This window comes from Haplochromis burtoni, unplaced genomic scaffold (genome assembly GCF_018398535.1).
Source record: "Haplochromis burtoni strain Fernald_Lab_line unplaced genomic scaffold, NCSU_Asbu1 Contig_85, whole genome shotgun sequence".
Classification (NCBI taxonomy): Eukaryota; Metazoa; Chordata; class Actinopteri; order Cichliformes; family Cichlidae; genus Haplochromis; species Haplochromis burtoni.
In genome coordinates, this window is record NW_024582446.1 from 1,016,308 (window position 1) to 1,041,222 (window position 24,915).

At 39.0% G+C, this 24,915-nt stretch overlaps 1 protein-coding gene across 2 annotated transcripts; it reads right to left on the reverse strand.

Moving 5' to 3' along the window:
* Positions 1–416: 416 nt before the first annotated feature.
* palm1b (paralemmin 1b) lies at positions 417–24,699 on the reverse strand. Of its 2 annotated transcripts, XM_042222381.1 has the most exons (7): positions 23,960–24,699; positions 12,351–12,409; positions 9,465–9,507; positions 8,703–8,783; positions 4,913–5,028; positions 4,600–4,670; positions 417–4,345 (listed from the first exon to the last, which is right to left on the reverse strand). In XM_042222381.1, the coding sequence occupies exons 2-7, from the start codon at positions 12,395–12,397 to the stop codon at positions 3,966–3,968; spliced, it is 738 nt and encodes a 245-aa protein (XP_042078315.1). In that variant the 5' UTR covers positions 12,398–12,409; positions 23,960–24,699; the 3' UTR covers positions 417–3,965. The 2 variants fall into 2 exon arrangements, with proteins under 2 accessions (XP_042078315.1, XP_005926087.1); XM_005926025.3 differs by lacking the exon at positions 12,351–12,409 and having other exon boundaries at positions 23,960–24,688.
* Positions 24,700–24,915: the final 216 nt, after the last annotated feature.

Here is a 24,915-nt window from a genome sequence, read left to right on the forward strand (position 1 = left end):
CACACACACACACACACACACACACACACACACACACACTTAACAGAATTTATTACAACAGTGTAAAATGACGAAATTAAAAGATAGTAGATGTATGCTCCCTAGTGGCATGTTCTGTGTAGTGCACACTACAAAATTATGACGTCAGAAGACAGAGAAATTAAAATCCCGCATGCGCAGACTACTTCAGCTGTCTAAATCCCACCTTTAACTTTATTTCTTCTTGCTTCATATTTTTTTTCATTAATGATTGTTCAATTTCATCTTCTTGTTTCTTGATTTTTCTACCCACTTAGCCCAATAATAAATAGATGGTTTATGTCCTCAGAAGGGTGTCCTGTACTCATATGTGCCTCCTTCAAATGGCAAAATCACACATTGTTCAGCTTATATTTGGTTACCACATACACACTCAATTTGACCTGCTGTAACAAACAATAGTTTTATTCAAGATTAAACATTTAGACGACCACAGAATAGATGAACAGGCATTGGTTTAACACAAGGTTGATTTTTCTGCTGCTGCCCCGGAGACCCACTATTAAGCAAAGCTTTAGCTCACCAATTTTATGCATTTCTATCTATACAGATGCATACAGACATACACATGTGCATGTATTGTATATACATAGGCTATCAGTTAGTCTTCTGTATAAAGTTTGCATCCCCAGATAATGTTAAACATCGGATCAAGGTTGGTTTTGATTAGAGTTTCTTGCATTTCTGGAATTAAAAAAACCAAAACAAAAAAAACAACAACAAATAAAAACCTTTAAATCTGTCAGTTGAAGTGATGTCATCAACTTTAAAAAAGTTCATAAGATGTGTTACAAAGTTTCTTGGAGACTCTAACAGTAGTTTGCATATTATCAATTGTCCTAACCGTGTTCATTTATAGTTATCACTTAAAGAACGAGTGTAGTATTCGATATACTAGTGACACTTCATAGTAGAAGGCAGTGTTTCCAAGTGGGTCATCGTAACCAGGAGCACAGCAAGAAAAACCCTGGTCTGAAAATGGCATCAGACAGACAAGTCCAGTCAAATGAACCTGACAAAGGCACCGACAATACACAGATGTAGTAATCTTTTTTGTTTTTTAAAAATACACACATCAAATACGACATACTGCCTTGCAAAGAGACCATAGAAAAAAAGGATGAGAGGCAATATAAGAAATAAAGTTGTACAATTATTTTTGAACTATACATAGACTATAACTTATCCATGCCTGTTGTCTTCCCTCTGGAATGTAAGAAGGGATCATTTCTCTGATGTTAAAAATAGGCAGGACTTGAGAGAATGCATCTGGCACTGAAGGTTGAAAAAGACTCTTATTCATCAAGCAGGCGACAGTAGAATCCCTTTACCAGCAATTTGAGTAAGACAGATGGGACAGGTTGAACAATAGTTGGTGGATGAAGAGTTTTAGAGAAGATTTTGGATTAGCACCAACTTCAGAGATTTTTTTTTTGTTAACTGCGTGTCTCCAAGCATAGAAGGTGTGGCTGTGATTTGACAATAACAATGAAACAGTATAGTAAGGAAATAATGGTGATAACATTTAGGTGATTCAGTGACATGGATGACCCTGGGGAAGGAGAAGCATTGGCAGTACAGTTTACTGACCAAGCTCATCCAGAACTGTATATGTCTGCCAAACATATCAGATTTTTTACTTTGAATTGCTATAATGTACATGCATATTTTGTCTACCATTAAATGTGGCTGAGATGCTTTTTTTCAAGAATTTAAACTATCTGTAATAGTGGAAGAAAGCTAAATGCTTGGATAAAGCTGAAGTCTTTATAATGTGTCCAAAGATATAATTAATATTTGCAAAAAATCTACTCAAATGCCCTCATTCTCTTTTCTTCCTCTGTAAATCTACTCAAGCACAATTAGGCCCAGGTGTACAAACAAAGAATCAGGGGTTAAACTGGGAGTATAAGCAGAACAGAAACCACCAGTCAACCAAGACACAGTGAAATGACTGATTCATTAAATTTTATTTGGTACATAAAAACAAAAAGCTTTTTTTTTATAGTGAGCTGAGCAAGCCCTCCTCTTCTCATTACGCTAGGATGAATCCCAGTTTAACCCCTGGATTTACATTCATGTTAATGTGATAGTGTATGCTACAGACCTAACAAGAGACAAGTTGAAACAGTTGCAAGGCTTCATGCAGTGCTACCTCATTAAGACATACATTGATTCTACTGTTGTAAGAAGAAAATTACTTAGACCTTCCTAAACACTGTGTAATGAGCTCATGAATCTAATCATAAAGTGATTTCATCTTTTCTAAAAACGTTGAAACACTTCTTCAAAAAGTAAATAAAATACAATGCAATGGAGAGCAAATTATTTGTATCCTTTTATTTGATGTATAATAGATCAATTGACGTAGCTTTGTTAGCAAAATACGGCAAATGTTTTAAATTGAGTGACACGTCTAGATGCACTTTAGCACCGGGACTCATCTCCTTTGTAGTAAGCCCATGTTATTGTTATATGTGCACAATGTGTATTGGCAGTGTTTTGCAGAAATAAGCAAGGACTTCCTTAAAAAAGGTCTCGTCTAGATGGGAGCATATGGTACTCCAATATCTGTAGATATCATTCAGCATTAATGGTGCCTTCACAGATTAAACAAGCCATGTGCAAAAAGCACTCCATGTTACCAATTATGGCTTTTAATTGTGAACAGATTAATACATTCTTTCAACTTTTCCTTGTATTGTTGAACTATTTGACTATGCAGACTTTTACAGAGTGGTGAACCCCTCTGCACCTTCCCATCTTTTACTTCTAAAGGAACTGGGCATTTTTTATACCCACTCATGTACTGTTTAACCGTATATTACAGTCAAATTGAAAATTAGAATACATTTTCAAAAATACAATCATATTTTTTTAACCTTTTTTATGGTTTATTATTCAGTAACTGTACAGTTTTTATGACTTGCAAATCATTGCATTGGTTTTATTTACATTTTGCACAGCGCTGCAACGTTTTGAGAAACAGAGCTGCATTCAAAAAACACAACAGCCGTGATCTTAATGTACATGTGCCACATACAGTACGAAACTATTGTGATTTGCAACCTAGTTAGTGATCATATTTATCTTTGTCTCCTTGCTGTATTTTTCGACATAACGCATATCTCTAACAATGCCAATTATACTTACTGTTACTGATAGAAAGACTTGCGTGACTAAAGATATGAGCACGTATGAGTCTAAGAAAACACAGACACTTGTATGAGTGTGACGCGACTGTGGTAGTGCTTACAAGCTTACATGCAGTTAATGGTTGAAGATGATACAGAGAACCAAAAACAATAAATACATTGTATAAAACATAATTTCATATCAATATATTAAAATACTATTTAAAATAATATCTTAGACAATATTGCAATATGAAATTGACCGATAAATAGCTGTTAGGCCTAAACAGAGAAATATATATATCTAAGTATCTGTGTCCTTCATAGTTTGCTTTTTTTTTACTTAAATGATTTAAAGTTTCCAGATTTTCCCAACTGAGTAGCAGTACAGTCCAGAGAGCTAATACATTTTCTTTTTTTCCCAACAATAGTAACAATGAACTTACAGTACACAGTCCCATAATAAAGTTATACATACTGAATACAATATAAATGTCAAGACAGAAAAATAGAAAAATATCAATAGAAATCAAAAGTCAAATACATATCAGAGAAAGAATATAGAGTAAAGTGTACTTATGAGTCTTTGTGGTTCTTGTTGTAGCTGGAGCTTGGATTGGCTCTCATTGTTGGTATATTGGCTGTGCAACTTTTTGTTTTTTTCCCCCAGTCCCGATACACACACTTTCACACAAAAACAAAAAGTTACACACATTTGCAAATACAGACACATGCAATGGCACACATGCCTGCAAAGGTGAAAGTGTGTACACACCCACGCGCACATACGCCTCACATGACCGTGCAGCATTTGCAGGTCTGTTTCTTCTCCTTTTCCTTCTCGCCCTCCTCCCCACCTTCATTAGGCTTCTCTTTTTCTGCCATGCTTCCGTTAGGTGGAGGCTGCTCTTCTGTGGCTGCGTCTCCGCCCGCTTTCTCCTCCCCATCCTCGATCACAACAAACTCGGCTTTGACATTGCCATCCACCCCGTCCATTCCTAAGGCCGTGCGAGTCTCCTGTTCCTCCTCCACGGTCTTGTAGCCCATGAACACTAGAGTAACTGGGTTGTCTGCACTAGCCTGGTCAGGACTAGGGCCGAGCAGCTTGGCCTCAATCCCTGTCACCTCTCTCTTGGGTGTCTGACCAGAGGTCTGCACTACTCCATTTTCACCTATAGAGAGCACCAAAGCATCGTTGAGAGATTAGGGAAGTGCATGAGAAAAGAGCGTGGTCAGGGTCAGACAGTAGGACAAAGAAAGAAAGGAAATATTGTTTAAATGACCTCCGGCATGGAGAACTGATTTAACAGAGTAAATCAAGAGGTTATTATGAGCACACTTTGTCTTTGTGACACTTGCGCTCAGGCTGCATTGCCATGGTTTCCCATGTGATGATACAATATGTTGCCATGGGCACCAAACTTACCTCCATTTTCTTTGGCCACACCCTTATTGGCTGGTACGCCTGTCTCAAGTTCTTCAATCTCTTGCTCAAGCCTGGCTCGGAAACACACACACACACACAAAAAAAAAAGAATCTGTGGATCATTCATGACCACAAATTGTATTATATTTGAGCAAACTCTGAGTGCAAATCAAAACACCATTAAATCACACTGCTACTGCTACTCCTGGTTTTTTAAATATTGTAGCAATTTACCGGTTAATTTCAAAATAAAAGAATAGCAATGGATAAACTGCTTCAAAAATTAAACATATGGGGGATTAAAAATGCTCACCTGAGGATGACTTGTTCCAAAAGTTTGGTCTTCACCTCGTCCTCCTGCAGACGCTTCTGAGTCTCCTCCTCTGCTGGAGCTCCATCTAACAACCAGCGCTCTCTCAGTGCCTTTGACTGCAAGGATAATATAGATGTTGAGAACACAGATAGAGTGTAGGTAATCCAGACCAAATGGTCTATAAAATGGATCTAGCAATGGTAAGACAAGGAATATAGTTTTACTGTGTATGTACTTGATGTGTCCATGGGTGTTGATGCATTGGTGTGCATGCTTGCTACATTGAAAGGATCTTATGGAAGATCTTTATGCATACATTATGCACAAGCTGAGTAGTTAAAACGTTAGAAGCACCTCAATTTCTCCACATGCTGCACAGAGTCAGCCTCTCTTTGGACATCGATGTACTTTCTTACACAAGAGATTAGTGACACCATCTCTGACACTAATGATGAACTCTTTAGTTAATCTAAAGCAACAACATCTTCTTGCCAGGCAGTCTCGTACTTCTCTGCTGACTGCTGAAACTCAGGGATTCTGTCAAACACTTTAACTGCTGCCAAATAGTTTGCCAAGTGGACTAAATGGCACCCGGCCAGTGGATCAGGACTTCTGGTATCAAACTGGGAAATCCAAACATTTATTTAATATCATTATACTAAATTAAAGACAGGAATGGGTATATAGAGAGGTCGCTGGGAGATTAAAAAAAAAGGAAGTGGCTCTAATCTTAAACTAGATCAAATATTTCTTAGAGCTTAATTAATTCCAAGTAATATCTCTATGAACAAGCTTAGAAAACTAACAGTGACTACTATTATTCCTTATTATTTTCCAACCAGGCCAGTATTCTTATCTTCAATCCCCATCCATCCTCTGGATGAGTTAATATCAAAGCAAATACTTGGCGTGCTCTGAGGTAAATATAACAGTGTGTCTTACTCGCAGCTGTTGGACCATGCAGCAAAAGACAACCCTGCCTGACCATATGGAAAAGTGTTAGAAAAAAAAGCTCTTGTTTTCACAAGTTAGGCTGAAAATCTGGACATGTGCTTGATGCGAATTCCTCTCCAGTGATGCAACTAGAATTTCTACAAAAAAACAACCCCCCCCCCTTCCTCCCTCGTGTAGCATATGCCTCTTTGCCCATCCTAAATTTTAGGAACCTAAAAAGGGTTGTAAATGTCAGGGTGTATCTCCCTCAATTTATATCCGTGTTTAAATTTTTTTATCTGCTGTTCTGTTTAAAATCTTACCCTCTCCACTGAGTAATTCAACTTCAGACATCCAGCTGCAGAGCTTTAGAGCACACATTTAACACTGTGTAATTCAACACTCTTCATTCCACAGTCCTGCATGGTCTCTTGGGCACTGAATCTAAACCTGCTTTGCCCTCTTACTACTCTCTGAATCTTGCTTGCTCTCGTGAGCCACACCCTACTACGCCAGTGCCTGACATCACTTTAATGTGCTCACTCTTGCATATGGAAGCACTCACACACACACACACACACACACACACACACACACACACACACACACACACAACACACACACACACACACACACACACACCAGTCAATGTGAACAGTTGAAAAGCTAGGAATGCTGAAGCTACGTCTCTCGTCCATTGTTCTGTGGCAGTAAAAGCTGCTAACGTAGCAGACAAAGGGCGGAACTGGGATACAGACATACGCACACGCAGGCAAGCATCCATCCACACATGGATATGTTATGAACAGCTGGAAAGAGAAGAAGCTTATTTCAAATCACATTGTGCATCTATTCAAAAGTCCGTTTTGTCAAAATAAAGTTTCTCTGGTCCGTGTAGCATAAATGTTTTTCGTCAAACATTTCGTCAAATTTACATTTTTTTTCTTTCATTTTCATTTTGAGCTAATGTCTGTGGTATAATAGAAGGATGGCGAAAGTGACTTAGCGGTCCAAAGCTTAAATGTTGTACTTTTAGCCTTTGTCTCTTGTACAGGTTAAGCAAATGTCCTTGGTAATTAAATGAATGAGGTTTAGATGTGGTTTTAAAATTAAATGCTCGCTTGCCGCAGCTGTATTATTTATGTTTTTATGAATAAGAAAATGACAAACTGCTCCTTTCCCAACTTTGTAAAAGTCTGTTAGCTGTGAGTGCTAATTGTTTTATTCTGAAAAATCACAACTTGTATACACCATGTTGACATTTACTGACTGCTGACTCCTGTTAGCGTAATCATATCTCACCACATTTTCTGTGTTAACAAGTCTGTGTACATATATGTGTGTGTGTTTAATCATGTACTGGTGTGATTTAATGGTGGGGTACATGCCTAAAAAAATGTACTGCGTAAGCAAAGACGTTCATTAGGATTTCCACATCGGTCTGCCTCTGAGTCAAGAATACTTGCTGTGGTCCACACAAAGAGCCTTCTAACAACCCTGGACAGCATGATTACACTTCCCCTCTGTGTGTGTGTGAGACGAAAGTGGGGTGCGGTGGGTGTAAGAGCTGTTTCCTGTTGGTGGGAGTGGGACAAAAATCTGTTTCCTCTGCTAAAGCCCACTGCATTGTCTGAAGCTTCTGTGTTCTTTTATGAAGCAACCTACACACAACTGGACGCGACATGTACAGATACACACTTACAATGATTTGCCTGGAAAATAGAAAAAGTGGGAGCACACAGGGACAACAGTACAGGTCACTTTTAGAAACACACACACACATACTCGTGTGCACATGGCAAATACACACCTCAACCTTTGCTCTTATCTGTGACCTGCTGAATTGTCGGTGGCTGAAATAGCTTTGATAACGCTGACACATACGCTGACAAAAACCTTGGCTCTGATATAATGAGTGTGTGTCTACATGCATGAGTGTGTGTGTGTATAAACAGCATGTGGAGGAGCTTTTGGTATTATCTGTTATCCATTCTGAACATTCCGTGACAGCAGCAGTTGGGGAGTATCTCACTATGTTGGACAGATATATTTGAAGGGAACTGCTGATTTTAATGTTGTGTGGGTGTCTAACGTTGCTCACACACGTAAGAGCATGAATCCCAGAAACACGCAGAGGGCTGACCGGCAGTGTTTCTGTTAGCTTGTTAGAAGTTCTGTGAAGGGAGAGGCATGTAGGAGTACAGATGACACATACTGTACATTAGTTTTATCAGTGGAGAGCTCGAGTGCATTTCAAACAAAGCCAAACTGGCATGTTCACGAAGGATGAGCAATGTGATGCTGGGGTCAAATATCCCAGTTTATGCACTGCAAGCACTCTTTTGGTAGCAGATGGAGGAATTCACAAGTGTAGATGGGAGGTGATAGTATTAAATAATAACATTTAAACATGTGCAACAAAGATAATTAGTACTATGACTACTGTGACTGCAAAACAAAAAAAATCTATTGCTCAGGTTCAACTAGCTCTCAAGCTTCTCTGTGTACCAACTGAATTTCATTTGCTTACTTCAACAAATGAAATAAGAATACTTGATATACAAATACACATAAAAAAAGGTGGATGGATTTCTTTCCTGGAAGAAATCCAACAAACTCAATATGTGCCTACACAAGGTGGAAAAACAGTTAAACTGGAAACATGTGGCCAGCGGCAAGAGAAGCAGGGGAAACGTGCTGATGAAGTAGTGAGCAGGAGGTAACTGAGAGTGCCCTGTGCATACTATGAGATCAATGTGTTGTGGACACCAATACTTGTGTGTATTCTTGTCAACCACCAAGTATTCTTATGGGATACGTGGAAAATGTGTATGCCCGTGAATGTGTGTGTGTGTACCTTGAGATGCTGGAGTTGCCGTCGGTCATCATCCAGCTGCCTCCTCTTGTTTTCAATCTCTGTCTGCTTCTTCCTTTTCTCCTGTTATGATATACATGCATTAAGATTGGTAGGAAATGCACAAATGCATATTACAAAGATTAGAAATAGAAATAATATCATAATTTTAAAGAACAATATGAACTATATATTTATTTATGCAGTACTAGTGTGGCAACCAAGGAATTTTGGTAACTTCAAATAAATAGAGCTGCATATACGGCATCTTTAGTAGTCAACCAATATATTTTTTATATACATACAGCTTGTTGACCATAGGCATAGGAATGTAGAACTGGCATTAAACTGATATTATGTAGTAATATAAATGTGTTTCCCTATATCTGCCACAGGTAAAATAAAAAAGAGATTGCAATATACAAATTTTAGCTAAACAGACACCTGGATGTTAAAACAGAAAAGGCAACAAGTGACAATAAAACATTTGTGAAGTATAAAAGATGAACAGAGACAGAGGAACAGACAGAAAAGCGCAGTGAGCTGTAGCTACTATATTAGCTTTTGATGTCCTCTAATGGATGAAGGAGATGGGATCTAAAAGGTTGAGTCATTAAGACTGGCAGTCAGACCATGACAAGCAGCAACGATTTGTTGTTTCTTCAGCCATCAGTGTGCATGATGTGCACTCTGTGTGTGTGTCTAAGTGTGCGTATGAAATAGAAAATAGAAAGCAGAATGTGTCTATGTGTGTAGATAACTTACAGCGATGGCCTGGAGTCTCTCCTCATGTGACACCTCAGCCATCCTGATGAAGGACAGACAAGTTAAGGGGCAGCATGAGAGAGAGAGAGAGAGAGAGAAGGGAGGAGGGGGAGGGAGTAAGAGTTACGTCTCATAATGACCAGCGACATCAGACATTACACACAGCGTCAAGCAATATTCTGTGACCCCTAGTTTTTGCTCACCGGTCATTTACCTTCCAGTGATTTCTCAGTGACTGAGGTTAAATATCTTTCTGTTTGGCACTAAATCAGAGTCTCTTTCCAGTCAGGAAAAGTTGGTGCAGGCATGCTAATGTGCAGCGAGGGCTCTGCTGGAGATTCCTGCTTTAATAGGTTCCAGACAAGAGCTTCAGGATGGAGGATGGACAGATGAAAACTTAAAGCCAGAGGAAAAGACTGCACACTGTTGCTTTACGGAGATAGGATAAAGCTATTGCTATGAAAAAGTGATAAATCCTGCACTGAGTTCCACCTTTTTCTGTAGTAAATAGTTGAGATTATCAGATCCAAAAGGCAGCACTTATCGTGACCTCTAGAGCAAATTAAACATAGAGATAAATTCATGATCCCAGACTGGAAAATTTTAATTTATAAAGACTATATAAGGCAGAATCGACTGGGTACAAGAATTCAGTACAAGGATTTTAGTATGCAAGCTATAGACACCTTCACTAACAACTGTGAGTGCCATATGGGGGTATTATGACGTTGATACATTCATATACTATATTTAACCCTGACTACTTTCAGCTCTCTAAGGACAACATGTGTTATGTGACAATAATAGCTAATGTCTCCACATATGTTTTATTTTGTTAAGTATTATTGTGCTGAGAGGGAATTATATCTCTTATAACTATGTCTAATGTATTGGGATATAATCTTCCATTTAAAAATTACAACCAGTCCATTAATTCTTACATTAAATATAACATCTAGGTGAGAAAACTACTGTTTTAATAAATGCGAGATTTGATTTATGCGACTGTAAACGGATGATACAGTTCTGGCAATTTGCTGGTTTTATTTGTTTGTATTCAAGCAAAGTCTCAATCTCCCCAGGAGTGGATGTATACAGAAATTCTGAGGTAATGTATCTAAAAGCTAATGGCTGGCCCCCAAAAAAACCAAAACAAAACTGTGCAAAAAACAAAAACAAAACAAGAAAAAAAAAAAAAGCAAACACAAACTCAGATACTTGATGTTAAGTTCATGACAGTACAATTAGGAATAGACTGAATATGTCTGGCTTGTTTGTAAGGGTTGCCAGGAAATAGCCTCTCCTCTCTAAAAAGTCCATGGAAGTTGTGAACAAACCCCAAGACTTCTGGAAAAATGTTTAGTGTTTGATGAACACTAAACACAGTATATCAGCAGAAACATCTCATCCTAACTGTCAGGCACGGTAGTGGAAGGATGATGATTTGAGCTTTTTTTGCAGCCACAGGACTAACACACTTTGCAGTTATTTACTCAACCATAAACAGTTTTATATATCAAAGTGTTTTAGATTGAAATATAAGGTAATGTATCTAAAAGCTAATGGCTGGCCAAAACTGGGTCGTACAACAGGACAATGATCGCATGTACACCAGCAAAACTGCAGTGGCCCAGTCCAGACCTCAACCCAACTGAAATGCAGGACTTTAAGAGAGCTGTGCATAAATGAATAAGAGCTTTGAAAAGAAGAATAGACCAAAATGTCTTCACAACAATTCAAAAGACTGATGAAGTCATATACAAGATCTACCTGCTCTAGAGGTGTTTCTACAAGCTCTCAAATCCTGGGATGAACTCAGTTTGTCACAGGACTGCATAGAGTCCTTTGTAAACCTTCATTTGACTCTATAAATGATGGAAAATGAGGACAAACACAATATGTCTCATTTAGGTTTTAGACAAAATGACAGATTAAAATATTTTTGTAAAAATCCACTATTCAGGAAATCAGCAGGCAGGTTAATCAATGTTAAAAAAAATATATGATAAGTTGCAGTCCTAATTAAGAATTACATCCATAGGGCAAACTAATGACTTTTTGGTTTTTTCATCTCTAATTTAAATTATTACTATTATGTAAAAACATTTAAAAGGTGACATTTAAAAAGGTGATTCACATAAAACCTTAAGGGGAAGTATGTCTCTTTCGCCACATAAAATTACACCCCTGCACAGATATAATTTGCTATAATAGCAGGAATCTTTAGACACATTACAGTGATCAAAGTAGCCCAAGAATTAACGTACTTATTAAATACAGGTTCTGAATGACTTGGTGTCAAATTATCCATTTTCTCTACTCCCAGAGAAGAAATTAACTTCTCTGAATCTGACTAGAGTTTCTGGTTGCTTAAGTGTTTGATGGAGAACAGAAGAATGGTGTGCTCTCTCTAGACCAGAATGAAGCTTTACCACAACATATATGGGCTCATCATCTAATCCAATCTTTTTAAAAACAGCTATAACAAAAACAGCTGTCAACCTAACCTACAGCAAGGCCAGTAACATTTCTAAAATTGTTTGATTGCGTTGTTGTTGATGAGGAACGAGGAACAGCATCCCTGCTCGTAACAGATTGTATCATTTCTCAGCTTAGTACATACAAAGGTTGGATTGTGAGTGGAAAAATGCAGCATATCACCAGTTCACATCCCTCCTATCCCACCCTTTTTTTGCGGCTGCATTTTTATTTCCCACACAAAGGCATGCAGGGTAGCAGCGCTGACCTAAAAAAGATAAAGAAGCATCTTTTTTCATGCTCAGTGTGCAACCATTGATCCTCTAAGACTTGCATGAAGGTCAGTCTGTAACATGTCCAATTACTGTCTTTCCTGTGCATTTACACACATATAATCAAACAGCTCACTTCTCTTCCATTCCCTCTTCTGTTTTTCCATCGAGCCACATCACCATCACATGGAGACCCTTGGGGGGGAGAAAGTAAGTACCACAATCATCTGATCACCTCCTGAAGTACACACAAACACAGACATATTGTACCGTCTAGACACATTTTCCCAACTTTTGCCTTTCCCCAGTGATCCAGACATGTGGATGTACTGAGTCAAATCAGCTTTTATATGGCTTAATGTGGTAAGATTGCACTCTCAAAAATAAAGCAATTCTTAATTTTGCTTATAATTGTTTGTTTAGAACAAAATTAAAAAACATTAATCACGTTTATAGTTTTTTTTTGGCGTTGTTATATAGCGCATTTTTGTCCTAAGCCTTTGTCCCTTCCCATCCCTCAGGTTATAGTGGAAGATGGGCCCTTAGATTAGTGCACATCTGGAAACTCATCTGAATCATTTCATCGGTGGAATTTGACCAGGGAGGAGCAGATGACCTCTGTCGTTTTTAAAGGACCAAACATCTTAATGTGGAAAAGGTCAAGGAGCAGGTCCCACCCGCAGCTGAACTTGACAGCAATTATACAATGAACACATTACCACTGTTTGATACATTTGTTAAAAATGCAGGATAGAGAGACCATTCACAGCTTCACATTTAGAACACCTGAAATGTGCCAAATCACCAAGAAATTTTTGCAATTTCAACTGCTTTTTATCACACAGAAATGTAGTTTTTGTTTTTATTAAGTAATTATGCATAACAGTTTTTGGACATAATCTTACTATGTATGTGTAAGTTACAGACTTTTATTAGCAATGTGCTGATCGACCAGCTAGGGACTGAAATCAGTCAATGTTCAGCATTCTTGGCATTGGTGACCGGCTGGTCAGCCTAATCTATGTCAGATTCTGCAACATGCACACTGTGGTGCAGGCAAATGGTTGCATTCGCATTCTAACAGGTTGTTGGAATGAAAGCTCTTCACTATAAGTTAAGACACAAAGTGTTAGAACAGACCTAATGAGACACGTAATCTTCACCCAGATGAACATGGACAATTTAAAGAAAGTAACAACGCTGCTAAAGCTTCCCAGAGCTCAAAGCCAAAGGATCAGAGCAGTTACAAGGAAAAATTATAGAGACAAGAAAACAGAAAGGGGCTGACCTTTTATCTGGTGAAATTATAAACATACTGGAAAATTATTTAAGTAAATGACCTTTGTTATGTAAATCTGTTAAACGTTCTTTTGTTTGGTGCACAGTAACAGTGAACAGTTATTTGCACCTCTTTATCAGAGCACTTTCATTTACTTCAGTTGTTTCAGTGACAGGACATCCTGCAACTTACTCAAATTTTGGGGACACTATAAAGTTGAATCTTTTTTGTTGTTATGAAAATAATATTTAGCATTGAAGAAAAGTTTACTTTTGTTTGAATACGCTGTCATTTATAGTTTTTACAAAAAATTTGAAATTAGTAGCTGGAAACTGAAGACTGGAAGTGATACATCTCTTAATTTTTATGCACTTAACTCTTGGAAATTAGCTGGCAGTTAGCATTTCTAAACAGCTAACTGAGCATTAGCATTGCTAATAGACTTCTCTAAGTTCTTCTGTATTTCCCTGTTTCCTTTTTTATTTTTGATGCTCTTCCTTGTAATTGGCTTCGTTGTAATTATCCACTTGTTTACTAATTTGGTTATTATTGAGCGATTAGACCATTTTTTTTCACATTGTTTGCCATCCATTCGTCTTGTTGACATTTGATCCATTTCAGTGTTGCACTGTCCAAAACCGAAACTGAAAACAAATTTATCACATGAGCACTACATAAGCGCACCATCTTAATAAGAGAACCATGTGATTTTCTATGGCTGTGATTGCCCGGAGAGCTACAGCTGCTTTAAAACATTTAATTTGCAGTCAGTATATTAAACATCAGCACGTAATATAGTTACATCAGTTTCCATCACGCTGTCCTAGCTGGACACAGTTCAGCTAAAGCACACTGTAAATAAGGTTAGCTTTGCATAGATAAGTGTAATGAATTTTAATTTAAAAGTTGTACAAAGGTTGTATTATGCATTTATCTAAACACAGGATGGCCTCAATTGTGATACAGATATTCTGCCCATGTTTTAGTTACAAAGACAAGAATTATGCGTGGACTTTGCTTCTATCCTGCCAGTATTAATAATAATTCTTTTTGCTCAACTGACTACCAAGTTGTGAATGTGAAAAGGTAAATACAACAATAGTCTAAAATCCAGATTTAGTCAGATGGACATGATATCAGGTGATATGAAAAAGTACTGATAACAATCCAGTCACTGTCAGATGCATCTAAACATCTACATTCAGCAACAGTGAATAATACTTACAATCTTGTGCATGCAAGACTTAACGGCAACAGTCCAAAACCAAATGTAAGCGCTAGTCCTGATTTTATAACCTCTGGAATAATACTGCAATGAAATTTTAAGGACATATTGGAAAACTGTGTCTACCTTGTTGGAACACTGGGGGCCTATGTCCTACAGCCTCTCTCATAAATTATTGACGCACAGGGAGAAAGGAAAGCAGGCAGCCATCTTTGCCACAGTAAAAAGAGTAATTACATTTATGACAGAGAAAGACATCAAGGGAGGGAGACAGTCACTAAGAGACTGGTTTGCCTGACACAGATAAATGCAAGAGATCAAAAACATCACTCAGACAAGACTAAGCGATGGATGGATCATAACAGGCGGATTTAGAGACAACCAGCAAGCTAAAACCACATTTTTGACAAAATGTAAAGGTAGGTAGGTACATATCAGAAGAAGTCTGAGAAACACATTAATGACCAGCCCAATTCCCTATTGAGTGCACCGCTTCTGTAGCATTTCCAGGAACACATTAACTGCCAGTGTACAGCAACAGCATCCTCTCTTCTAATAGCATTGTGCTCATGGTCCTCTGGAACCAGCAGTCACTTTACATACTCTAACTGCACTATAATGCACTAAAAGTAATCAATTTAATGCCCATAAATGTAAATGAATTATAGCCCAGTGGTATATCTTTGTTGGGGGTGTTATATTGGCATAAAGTCTTACTAGGATAAAAAAAAAAATCTCCTTTTAAGGTAAAGAAAGTATTTTCATTCCACTTAATTATTAAGATACATAAAATCAACATCAGGTTCTTCTAATTTAAAAAAAACATTTCATCTCTTCCTGATCAAACTAATTCTACCTTCTGTAACAAAAACAACACTTTTTAAATCATTACATGTTGCCTTTGTAGAAGGTTTGCTGTAGATAATTTCCAATATGTGATGACAGAGAATAGCTACTCTTTGACTCCAGACAGCAATAGGTCTGCTCTCTGTCCGCAGCGGTGGCAGATTGTGTCAGTCCAAATTACCTCAAATTATCTTAAACAAACACCTGTTGGGCAATCCAACATGCTGATTCTGAACATGCCTCCTACGCTCACACATACTCAGATGCACAAATTTATTTAAAGCTTGTTTGTGCAGCATCTGCTCTTCATTAGGTAGTAAGCACTTTAATGCACCTATACTGAACTGAACACCTACTGCACATTAGGACCAGGCAGAATCAGGTCCTTTGACAAAGAGAGAAAGACGAATAAGAGCACTTTCAAATGATAGTTAATAAGTGGAGTTAATTAAAGTTAAATCTGGTGATATTTCTATATCACCTTACTATAAGCTTAGTCATAAAGGGAGGTTTTAAGCCTGATCTTAAGAAGTAGATAGTGCCTGTCTCCTGGATCTAGAATTAAAGCTTTTTGCATAGGAAGGTGGCCTGATAATTCAATGCTCTGCCTCCCAGTTTGGAAACTCTAGGAACCACAAGTAATCCTGCAGTCTGAGAGCAAAGCGCTTAACAAACTGTCTGAAACACTCAAAGCCAGCAATTAATTGAGCCAAAAAGTATCATTTATATAGTTAAATCCTGTCAGCGCTTATTCCTGTGGTCCACAGAGACCCGCTGCTGTTCAAAAATTGCTCCCCAAACATCAATGAGCCAGCCGCACACACTGGGTGACATGTTCCACACTGAAATATTTACATATATGACCATGAACATGGGCATTTAACTCTATACTCCATCCTCCTACTTTACTATGCCATGTGTGCGATCGGATTGTTGTTGTTGTTGTTTTAAATATGAAATATAAAAACCTCCTAAAGTGAGATGTTGATAATCACACCAATCATCTGGTGCCGAAAGTGACCAAGTTACAACAAATAAACAAGACATTTGTTAACTTAGGCTGTGATTCACAACAGCGAGAACCTTTAAACTAATATTTTGCAGCTATAATGAAACTCCTGGGTACACACACACACAAACACAATCACAAAAAGAAACCCAGAAAAAAAAAGAAAAGGTGACTGAAACGGCTGCAAGCCAAAAAAATAAGAAAACAGAATATTATTTATTCTGCAAATCTGGAGAAATCCCAGATGTGACTGAGACTGTCATTTCTGGCTGCTTCCGAAAGAACAAGCATGCCAGACACAGACAAAATAACAGAAAATGTTTCCTCTTCAGAAAGAAGGATGATGGTGAAAATGACTCTTGAGTTAATGACACAGACCCTGCATTTAAGAAACGCTAAAACACTCTGGAAAAGGAAACTGATCTCGAATCCAATCACCCTGACTGTGTCAGAGTGGCCCTTCTTTCTCCTTCTCTCTACTCCCCACTTCCACGGCTTCCTTCCTTCAGGCCAAAAGAGCACAAGGACAACAATACTCCTCCCAGCCTCTCTGCCCCAGCCACACACTTGTCCCAGGCCATTACACACATATACACACCAAGACTTCTCAACCACCACCAACACACACGCAGCTCTGCATCCTTCTATCTCAGGCAGAATACAAATTGTGCCAAATATAAACAGTGCAGTGCCTATAAAAACTAGAGGAAGTCCACTGAGGTCACACGTTAGTGTTCAGGAGTCAGAGGGCAAAAGTCCTTTCCCTTTGAGGCCAGCCATAAATAACAGCTCTGTTAGCACAAAAGAGAGTGAACTACTGTGTAACATCTATGTCGAGAGGGCAAATGGCAAGTCACACAAAGACTGAGACACATGTGTTGGGACGGGGGAAACTGGGAAAGTTCTGATGTCTTACTTGTTTCAGTGTCAACAGCATGCAAGAATGAATGAATCCTGACTTTACGTATGTAGTGGCAGGATTTCTAGCAAAAAATGAGCAACCAATCAAAAGTATTCCTGTGATCTTTATGACTCTTTTGTCTTTTCTTCTGTACATAAATGGTCAAAATGGACTGCTTTTTATGTATCACTTTTCTAGTCTTATTGACCGCTCTAAGCACTTTTACGAGTTGTCTGTTGGCAACATTAGGAAAAAGACAAATTTCATTAAACTTGGCAGAGAAGTGAAGCATGAGCAAACAAAAATTCAGCTAAATTTCACTTGCTTAAAATGGTGCATTAGTGAATTAGCCTTGGCAGACCATGTGCTCTTCATGCAGTCTTCTAGTTAGAAAAAAATAATGAATTCAATTACATTTGTATTAAATCCTTCACCAGTTTGGAAAGTGTTATTTTTTGTATTGTCTAGCAGCAATATTAATGAAGTTTATTTATTGGGGCCATTCATGCCACTCAAAGTCAACAACCATAATGGAAAATTGTTAAGGAAACATAAAATAAGCAACACAACACTAAACATGAATGAGTTACAATGGGTATTATGGCATTACAAAGAGATTAAGCTAGTTAAGAAAGATTACCTTAATTTAGGTCACAAAAATAGACGTTTTAAGAGTAGGTTGAGGATATGACAGGAAGCTGAAGATGGCAAGTTTTTTTCAGTGGGAGTGGCCAGAATGGTTCGAAATGAGTATTTGAGAGGGACAGATTGAGGCAAGGCTGATATAGTTTAGACACACACAGAGAAAGACAGTGAATACACTGGAAATAAGATGCTGAATATGGAGCTAAAGAGGAGGAAAAGAGGAAGATCGTGCAGAAGATTCATAGTGAAGGAGACAGAGTTTGTGTGACAGTATGCTGTGGATGGGGTGAAATGGAGGCAGATGATCCCCTGTGTTGTTCCCTAAAGCGAGAAGCCAAAAGAAGGGGGGAAAAAAAGAGATGCTTTGAGCAAGAAAGTTCCATCAGTAGCCAAAAACTTGTTGTCACAGACTGACGTCAGTCCACAGCAATCATAATGGCACAAAAATGGGAACAATCTTTTTTTGTATGCAATTATTCTCAAATTTGTGACATAAGGCAGTAGAGAAGGTGTTGCGTAACCCTGCCTTATTTTCTCAACCTTCACACTGCTGGTCAATAAGTCAATATGAAGTCTTCGCTTTGGAAAATTACAGAAATACTCGGATGCAGCCAACTCTAATGTGTAAAAAATTTAGGTTTGCAGGCACTTTTCAACAATGGCCACATTTTTTAGGCATTCAGACAGGCCAGTATTTCTTCTACTCAGTTCCTAATGTGCAACAAATCTCCACTCTCACATTCTTTCCACCAATTCCTTCCTCGTTCTGCCTTCTACAAATACCTAATGAAAAACCTTTAACAGAGGCAGTGTCCCTACCCTGTGCTGCTTCTCCCTGGAATCTTCATCAACTAGTCTCATCTGACCGATCTTGACCTTCATTATGCTACGCTGCAAAACTGATGAGTTTTGATCTTTGCTTGTTAATGTTTAGATATCCACAGAGTGCATGCTGAGTCCACAACTCCTGTGACACTTTATGATTGATCCGGGTGTTTTGATTATAGCTGTAGAGGTCAGAATGCAGGTTTAGCTTGTCAAAGGTAGAAATATAGTACATACACAGTTAGGGCTGTTCAATATAACGATATATATCGGATGACGATATAAAAACGTCTATCGTTTCATTTTATGCTATCGTTTGTTTCGTGGTGTCTCAAAATAAACTGTTTATGGCAATACTTTTTCATTATTTTGATAGTCACTCTAGTGGCTACATTACTTTCTTAAAATTCTCTCTTTCTCTTACATTTAATATAACCACACTACAGACAGACAAGCGTTTGTTTATAAACCTTTCACAATAAACCTTTCACAATAAAGCTCAAGATCCTGTTGAGACTTTTGAAAATAAACTGAATCACGTGAACGATGCAGAGTGTTTACGGATGAGAAGCAAAAAAGAGCCGTCAGGTGCTAAAAAATAAACCTTAGACTCAAACGTTAGAACAGGCTTTTCCCCGCAGCACGCCGTGTAATAAATACTCACAAAGAAACGAAACAAAAGATAGCATAAAATGAAATGATAGACGTTTTTATATCGTCATCCGATATATATCGTTATATGAACAGCCCTAGTTCCTAGGATGAATAATCTTAGAGTTCTGGACAAAAACTCAACCTTTTTGGACAGAAGATTAAAAACCTGAATGAGTAAAGAACAGGATAGTGATCCCAATTATTGACTTGTTCTTCAGCCTTTTTGCAAAAACAGTGTAACATGACCTGCTGACAACACTGTCTTATGCTTACAGAAAACCCATTTCAGTAGTGGCCTGTCTCCTGCATCCTGGTGTGTTCTTGTTGGTCAATAAGCAAATTCTATATGTCCGGAAACCTATGGACTTGCATTATGGGAGCAGCCTTTCTATGTTAATGCAGGAACCATTAGGCCTAATAGGTGTCTTTCCTTATGGCATGGTCCCAATATCTACTCAAGGCTCTCAAGGACTTGTTTATACTAAGTATGTTTGTCCAAGATCAGCCTGTCCAATCTCTTCTCACAAAATAAAGTTTGATTTACAAAGGGGACAAGGACTAATATTCATCCTACTTCCTCCCCTTAAACCATATTGCCATGTGTGCACCCTGTAGATGAGGTTATCAACAGAGCAAAACGAAGGGTGATCTACTGCTTATCAATAGGGCTTTTGATATTATCTCTGCAACAACACTGATGACAGTCATATGAGCATGTGGGAGTGCACATGTTTTGGGCAGTAGGCACACACACACACAGGCACACACATACAAATGTACAAACACATACTGCTGAGCACACTTCCCTCTGAGATTAAAACGACTTAGTGGCTAAAAATGACAGTTTATCAGAAGACACACTATCCGCTGGGAAGAAAAAAACAAATCCTCTTTTGCCTTATCTGTCATGACAAAGCAGCAAGGAGGGGGATTTGTAATAAGAGATAGTCATAAAAAAGAAAAAGAAAAAGTGACTATCCAGGAGGAAAAGAGAAGGCAGAGATTAAGAAAAAGAGAAAAAAAAACAGAGACAGAAAGGGCGAGGTGGATTGCAAAGCATTATCTAAGAATATCTCACATCATCATCATCGGCCCAGATGTTACTCCGTATTACTTTGCATGCTTGCTGAGCAAGCTTTCACTTCCACTTCCTCTTTTGCCCTACAATACCATCTTTCAGAATGGGACAGAAAGTTTAAAGACATTTGGAATGTATGACATTCATTTTCCACGACTAGCTTACAGATCTGATTTTGTAACCACTGCATAAATGGTTTCTTAATGACAGCAAGGTCAGAGAGGGTAATTGGCAATATCCATCACTCTGGGTCTATTTGCTCAGGGCAGGATGTGAACCCATGAGAGGCCTCCTGTCCACTTGTAATAATGCTGTACCACCGGATTCTGGCAAAACTTCTAGGAAATTGCAACCCAACAGTTGTCGAGGGTTCTACGTTAAATTAGATCTATTTACTCATATACACCGCTCTAAAACAAAAGATTTTCATGAAACCTGCATTAACTGATATTTATACAAACAGTTAGTGTGGATCCTGATAAGATTTTAATTATACTAATGCCAGTGTTGACTCTGCTTATAGGTCTGAGTCTTTATGTTATTGATTTGTTATTGGTTTTCTGTGCAGGTCTAGACAGGTTTTTTTTTTTTTATTTTATTTTATTTTTTGCATCAAAACAGCTGTTTTATTATCTGAGAATTATCTGAGAGTCTGACAACAGTATAAGAGCTGCATATGAGTCGAGAACCAAGAGTGTGACGCCACTTTATTGCAATGTTTAAGTGCCAGAAAATAATAAAAGGAATTGATAAGCTTGGAGTCATTTGATTCACATCGGTATTCCTAAGGGAAGACTTATAGCTACTAAATGTTCATCAACTGCTCACTGAGTTCTGTCTGTTTGGGTTGGCACTGGGCAGGTAGTGTACAATTGTTCATCATAGTTGCTTTGTTTGAAAACCTGCATTTTGCCACTGGCTATACGTGGTGACAATGAAGCAAAACATAAAATCTGGGAGGGGGGAAAGCAAAACAATCCGATGAATAACACTAAAATGGTCATGTGTCCCAATGTTAATCTGAAAATGCTGATTATAACTTCTTTAATTTGTACAGGTTATGTCATTGTGACTTTATAACTGTAAGTGTATTTTGGATGCTGCTTACTATGACTTGCCTCAATGAGAATTTCTATTATTAGCCTCTTGGCTTCCCGAAAGGCACTTTGATTGCAGTTAGTTGAGAGTAAAGAGTGTTACTTATTCACATTTCACCTCAACTTTTTTTTTACTGACTGGCCATGAATAGGAATGAATGACCTTCCGGTTACCAGGCTCATTTCCCCTAACTAAATTGGTGAACGCAGACCCATCCCAGTACCAAGCCTGCCAGTGCAAGGCACAGTCATCAACACACGCATAAACAATCCATCTGTTTGTTCCATTCATACATGCAAAATGACTGGCAGAAATGCACAAACAAAGCTGCACGTATGCAGGAATTCAAAAAGACAAAGACAGAAATGTGACTGTCCAAAGTCATAATGTCAGATAATGTTTGGGCGGGCAAGACAAGTGCTGTCGCCTCCACTGTGAGTTGCTGACACGACACAGAGCAGCCAACTGGATATAGACCCTCCACTCACATGTAGCCTGGCTGGGGCCTTAGGACTTAACTGCTTATAAAATGAAATGAAACAACAGAAGGCAGGAAGTGCTGCTAATAAACCAAATATCCAACCTCTTTTTAAATGTTTGACCAGATAATTAATTGTCTTAAATCTTACCAATAAAATCTTAGAATATTAAATGGTATAATGCATAATTGATATCTATATTTTTACACATTTATCAGTGGTGAGAATTACATTTTGCGTTATTTTCTATTTACTAGTCAATTACACTATTAGACAATAAAGACTGATGTTCATTGTGAAGCAAACAGGCTCTCGGGACTTGAAATCAATTAATTTTGTCTCTTTTCAACATCTCTCTGATGGCGATGGCTGACCTAGCAAGAGGATAAAATGTCTGGCTGGAAGTAACCTCAGAAATCAATCCCCCGATGCACTTTCCCCAGCATTTATAAGAATCAAACAGGTGTCTCTTAAGCTTTTTTATTGACGAACATACCTAAGAGTGTGCTGTGCTACTTCAGGGAAATAATGATCCGTTATGTTTATGAACTCTCAGCTATCTTGCAAGGGCTGGTCTTGTCAACAAAGGTGTTTTCTACAACAGTCAACAAGCCCTGCAGAGCAACAATGAACACAAGACCAAACAAAAACACACACTTTGTCCGTTTGTGCCTATGCATGCTGTGATCAAACGTAATTACAAAAAAAGAAGAAAAAAAATCAGGGAAAAAATTAAGGAGCTGGTCCAGCTGACATTGTTCTATTCACAGACAGGAATAGAAGCAGAAGAACACACACAAGCCCGGGCTACGTGATATTCTGGGAGGATGGAGAAGCCAGGTTGTGCCACTGCTGGCAGCCTGCGCCTGGATTCATTTGAGCTAACGTCGTCTATTTAAGAGTTTCATTCGCCGCTACTACAAAGCCAAGCGCCTCATCCACTGCACGGTGTAAATTCCAGACACGAGTATGTAATGGCCAAGGTTTATCAGCTCATGCGCGCCATGTTGGAGGGGACTGCTCACAACACACACAGAATACCCTGTTACTGTCCTCTCCTCCAGTCTGTAACCAGTCAGCATCTCTCCACCCGTGCAGTGAGGGCCATGCGCGGCTGGCTGGCTCCACTGGAAATTCACCATCGAAGCAACAACAACAACAACAAATAAAGAGACACTTGCTTCGCACATCAGATCGATATTACATGACGGATCATGAAAGGCATCCGCGTAAACACGTCTTCCCATTACACCTGTCGCCCCCATTGGAAGTACAGTAGTGTAAGGCGGCCCTCTAGGCATGCAATAGAGGATGATATGACATAATAATGCAGATGTTCAGTAACTCTCAGCCGCCGACTTAAGCCAAAGCAATGCTATTTTCAATTTGCTCTCATCTGTCTTGAAGGATGCTGCGCCTCCTGTGATTACGAGTTGTAACCTCCTAGCATATTAATGCAGCTGCACAGTGCTTACACAGTGAGGAATTTCACTATTACAAAACAGCCAGTATATTGTTAGATATGCATATTTCATCCACCCTCTCTCATCCCTCTGTCCTGCTATGTCAGCCCTCGTGTCCGAGGCACAGGATTGATGCTTAAATGTTCCGCCGCTGCACAACCAGCCGCTGAACAAATCACCAAAAGCAGGTCAGCTACAGGAAAACACATCACCAACCGCAGCACACTGAAAATCACGACTTACTCAGTTTACAGATCCCTTTTTGCTTCCCGCCGCAGACGTCTTCCAAACGAGGTGTCCTGTTGTTTATTTTTCGGAGCACTCTCACACCCCTTCCTTTCCTCCCCCCTTCTCTTCTTCTTTTGGATGGCACCCCTTGTGCTATAGCTGAGGTGATGCCGAGGGCAGCTTGCGCGCACGGCCCGGCAATTATAAGACACCGATGGCTTCCTCTCGGGCGAAAAGGACGCACGGCAGACTTGGTTCCGCGCTGGGTGGGAATCTCATGGGTTGTGGGGCGTCGTCTGAAGCAGGTTGTAGACTAGTCAGGGTACGTGTGTGTGTGTGTTAGAGAGAGAGTCAGAGTGGTATGTGAAGGGGAGTGCAGAGGGGGAAAGGATACGCCTCCCAGCCCCGCGAAGATAAAGGGGCCCTGGCTGCGCACGCTGACTAAGATAAGGGTCCTTCTCTCCAAAAACGAGGCCCTGCTGGCTCTGCTCCAGCCTCACCATATGACGTGCAAGGAACCGGGCTGTCTGCTTCAGCGGTGCTTCAAAAGTACGTGCAGCCTGAGGCTGGGACCACATCCAGGATTTCTACTAGAGGAGAACGCGCCATTCTTTCCAGTTTTACTGTTTCTCCGTCCACTCCATCTAGTGGTGAAAAGGCTCAGTGTCAAGACTCCTTGAATTTTTTTTGCACGAGGAATCGCAGGCTGAAGGGTGAATGCTTTCACTGCATCAAGGAGCGGGTTTGAAATAGGATTTCGTCGCCATCTATCTGCTGTTTCTTTATCAAATCAGGAACACTCGGAGGAATCAGTGTAAACTTAAGCTGTGTGCTCAGTTTCGCTCATTTACATTTTATTTATCCAATTATTTGACATCTGCATCCTTAAATCATCCAAAACATGTTGCACCTGCACACAGTATACAGTAGGTGGTGCTAGACTTCCAGACATGTTCTCTTGTCCTTTCAAG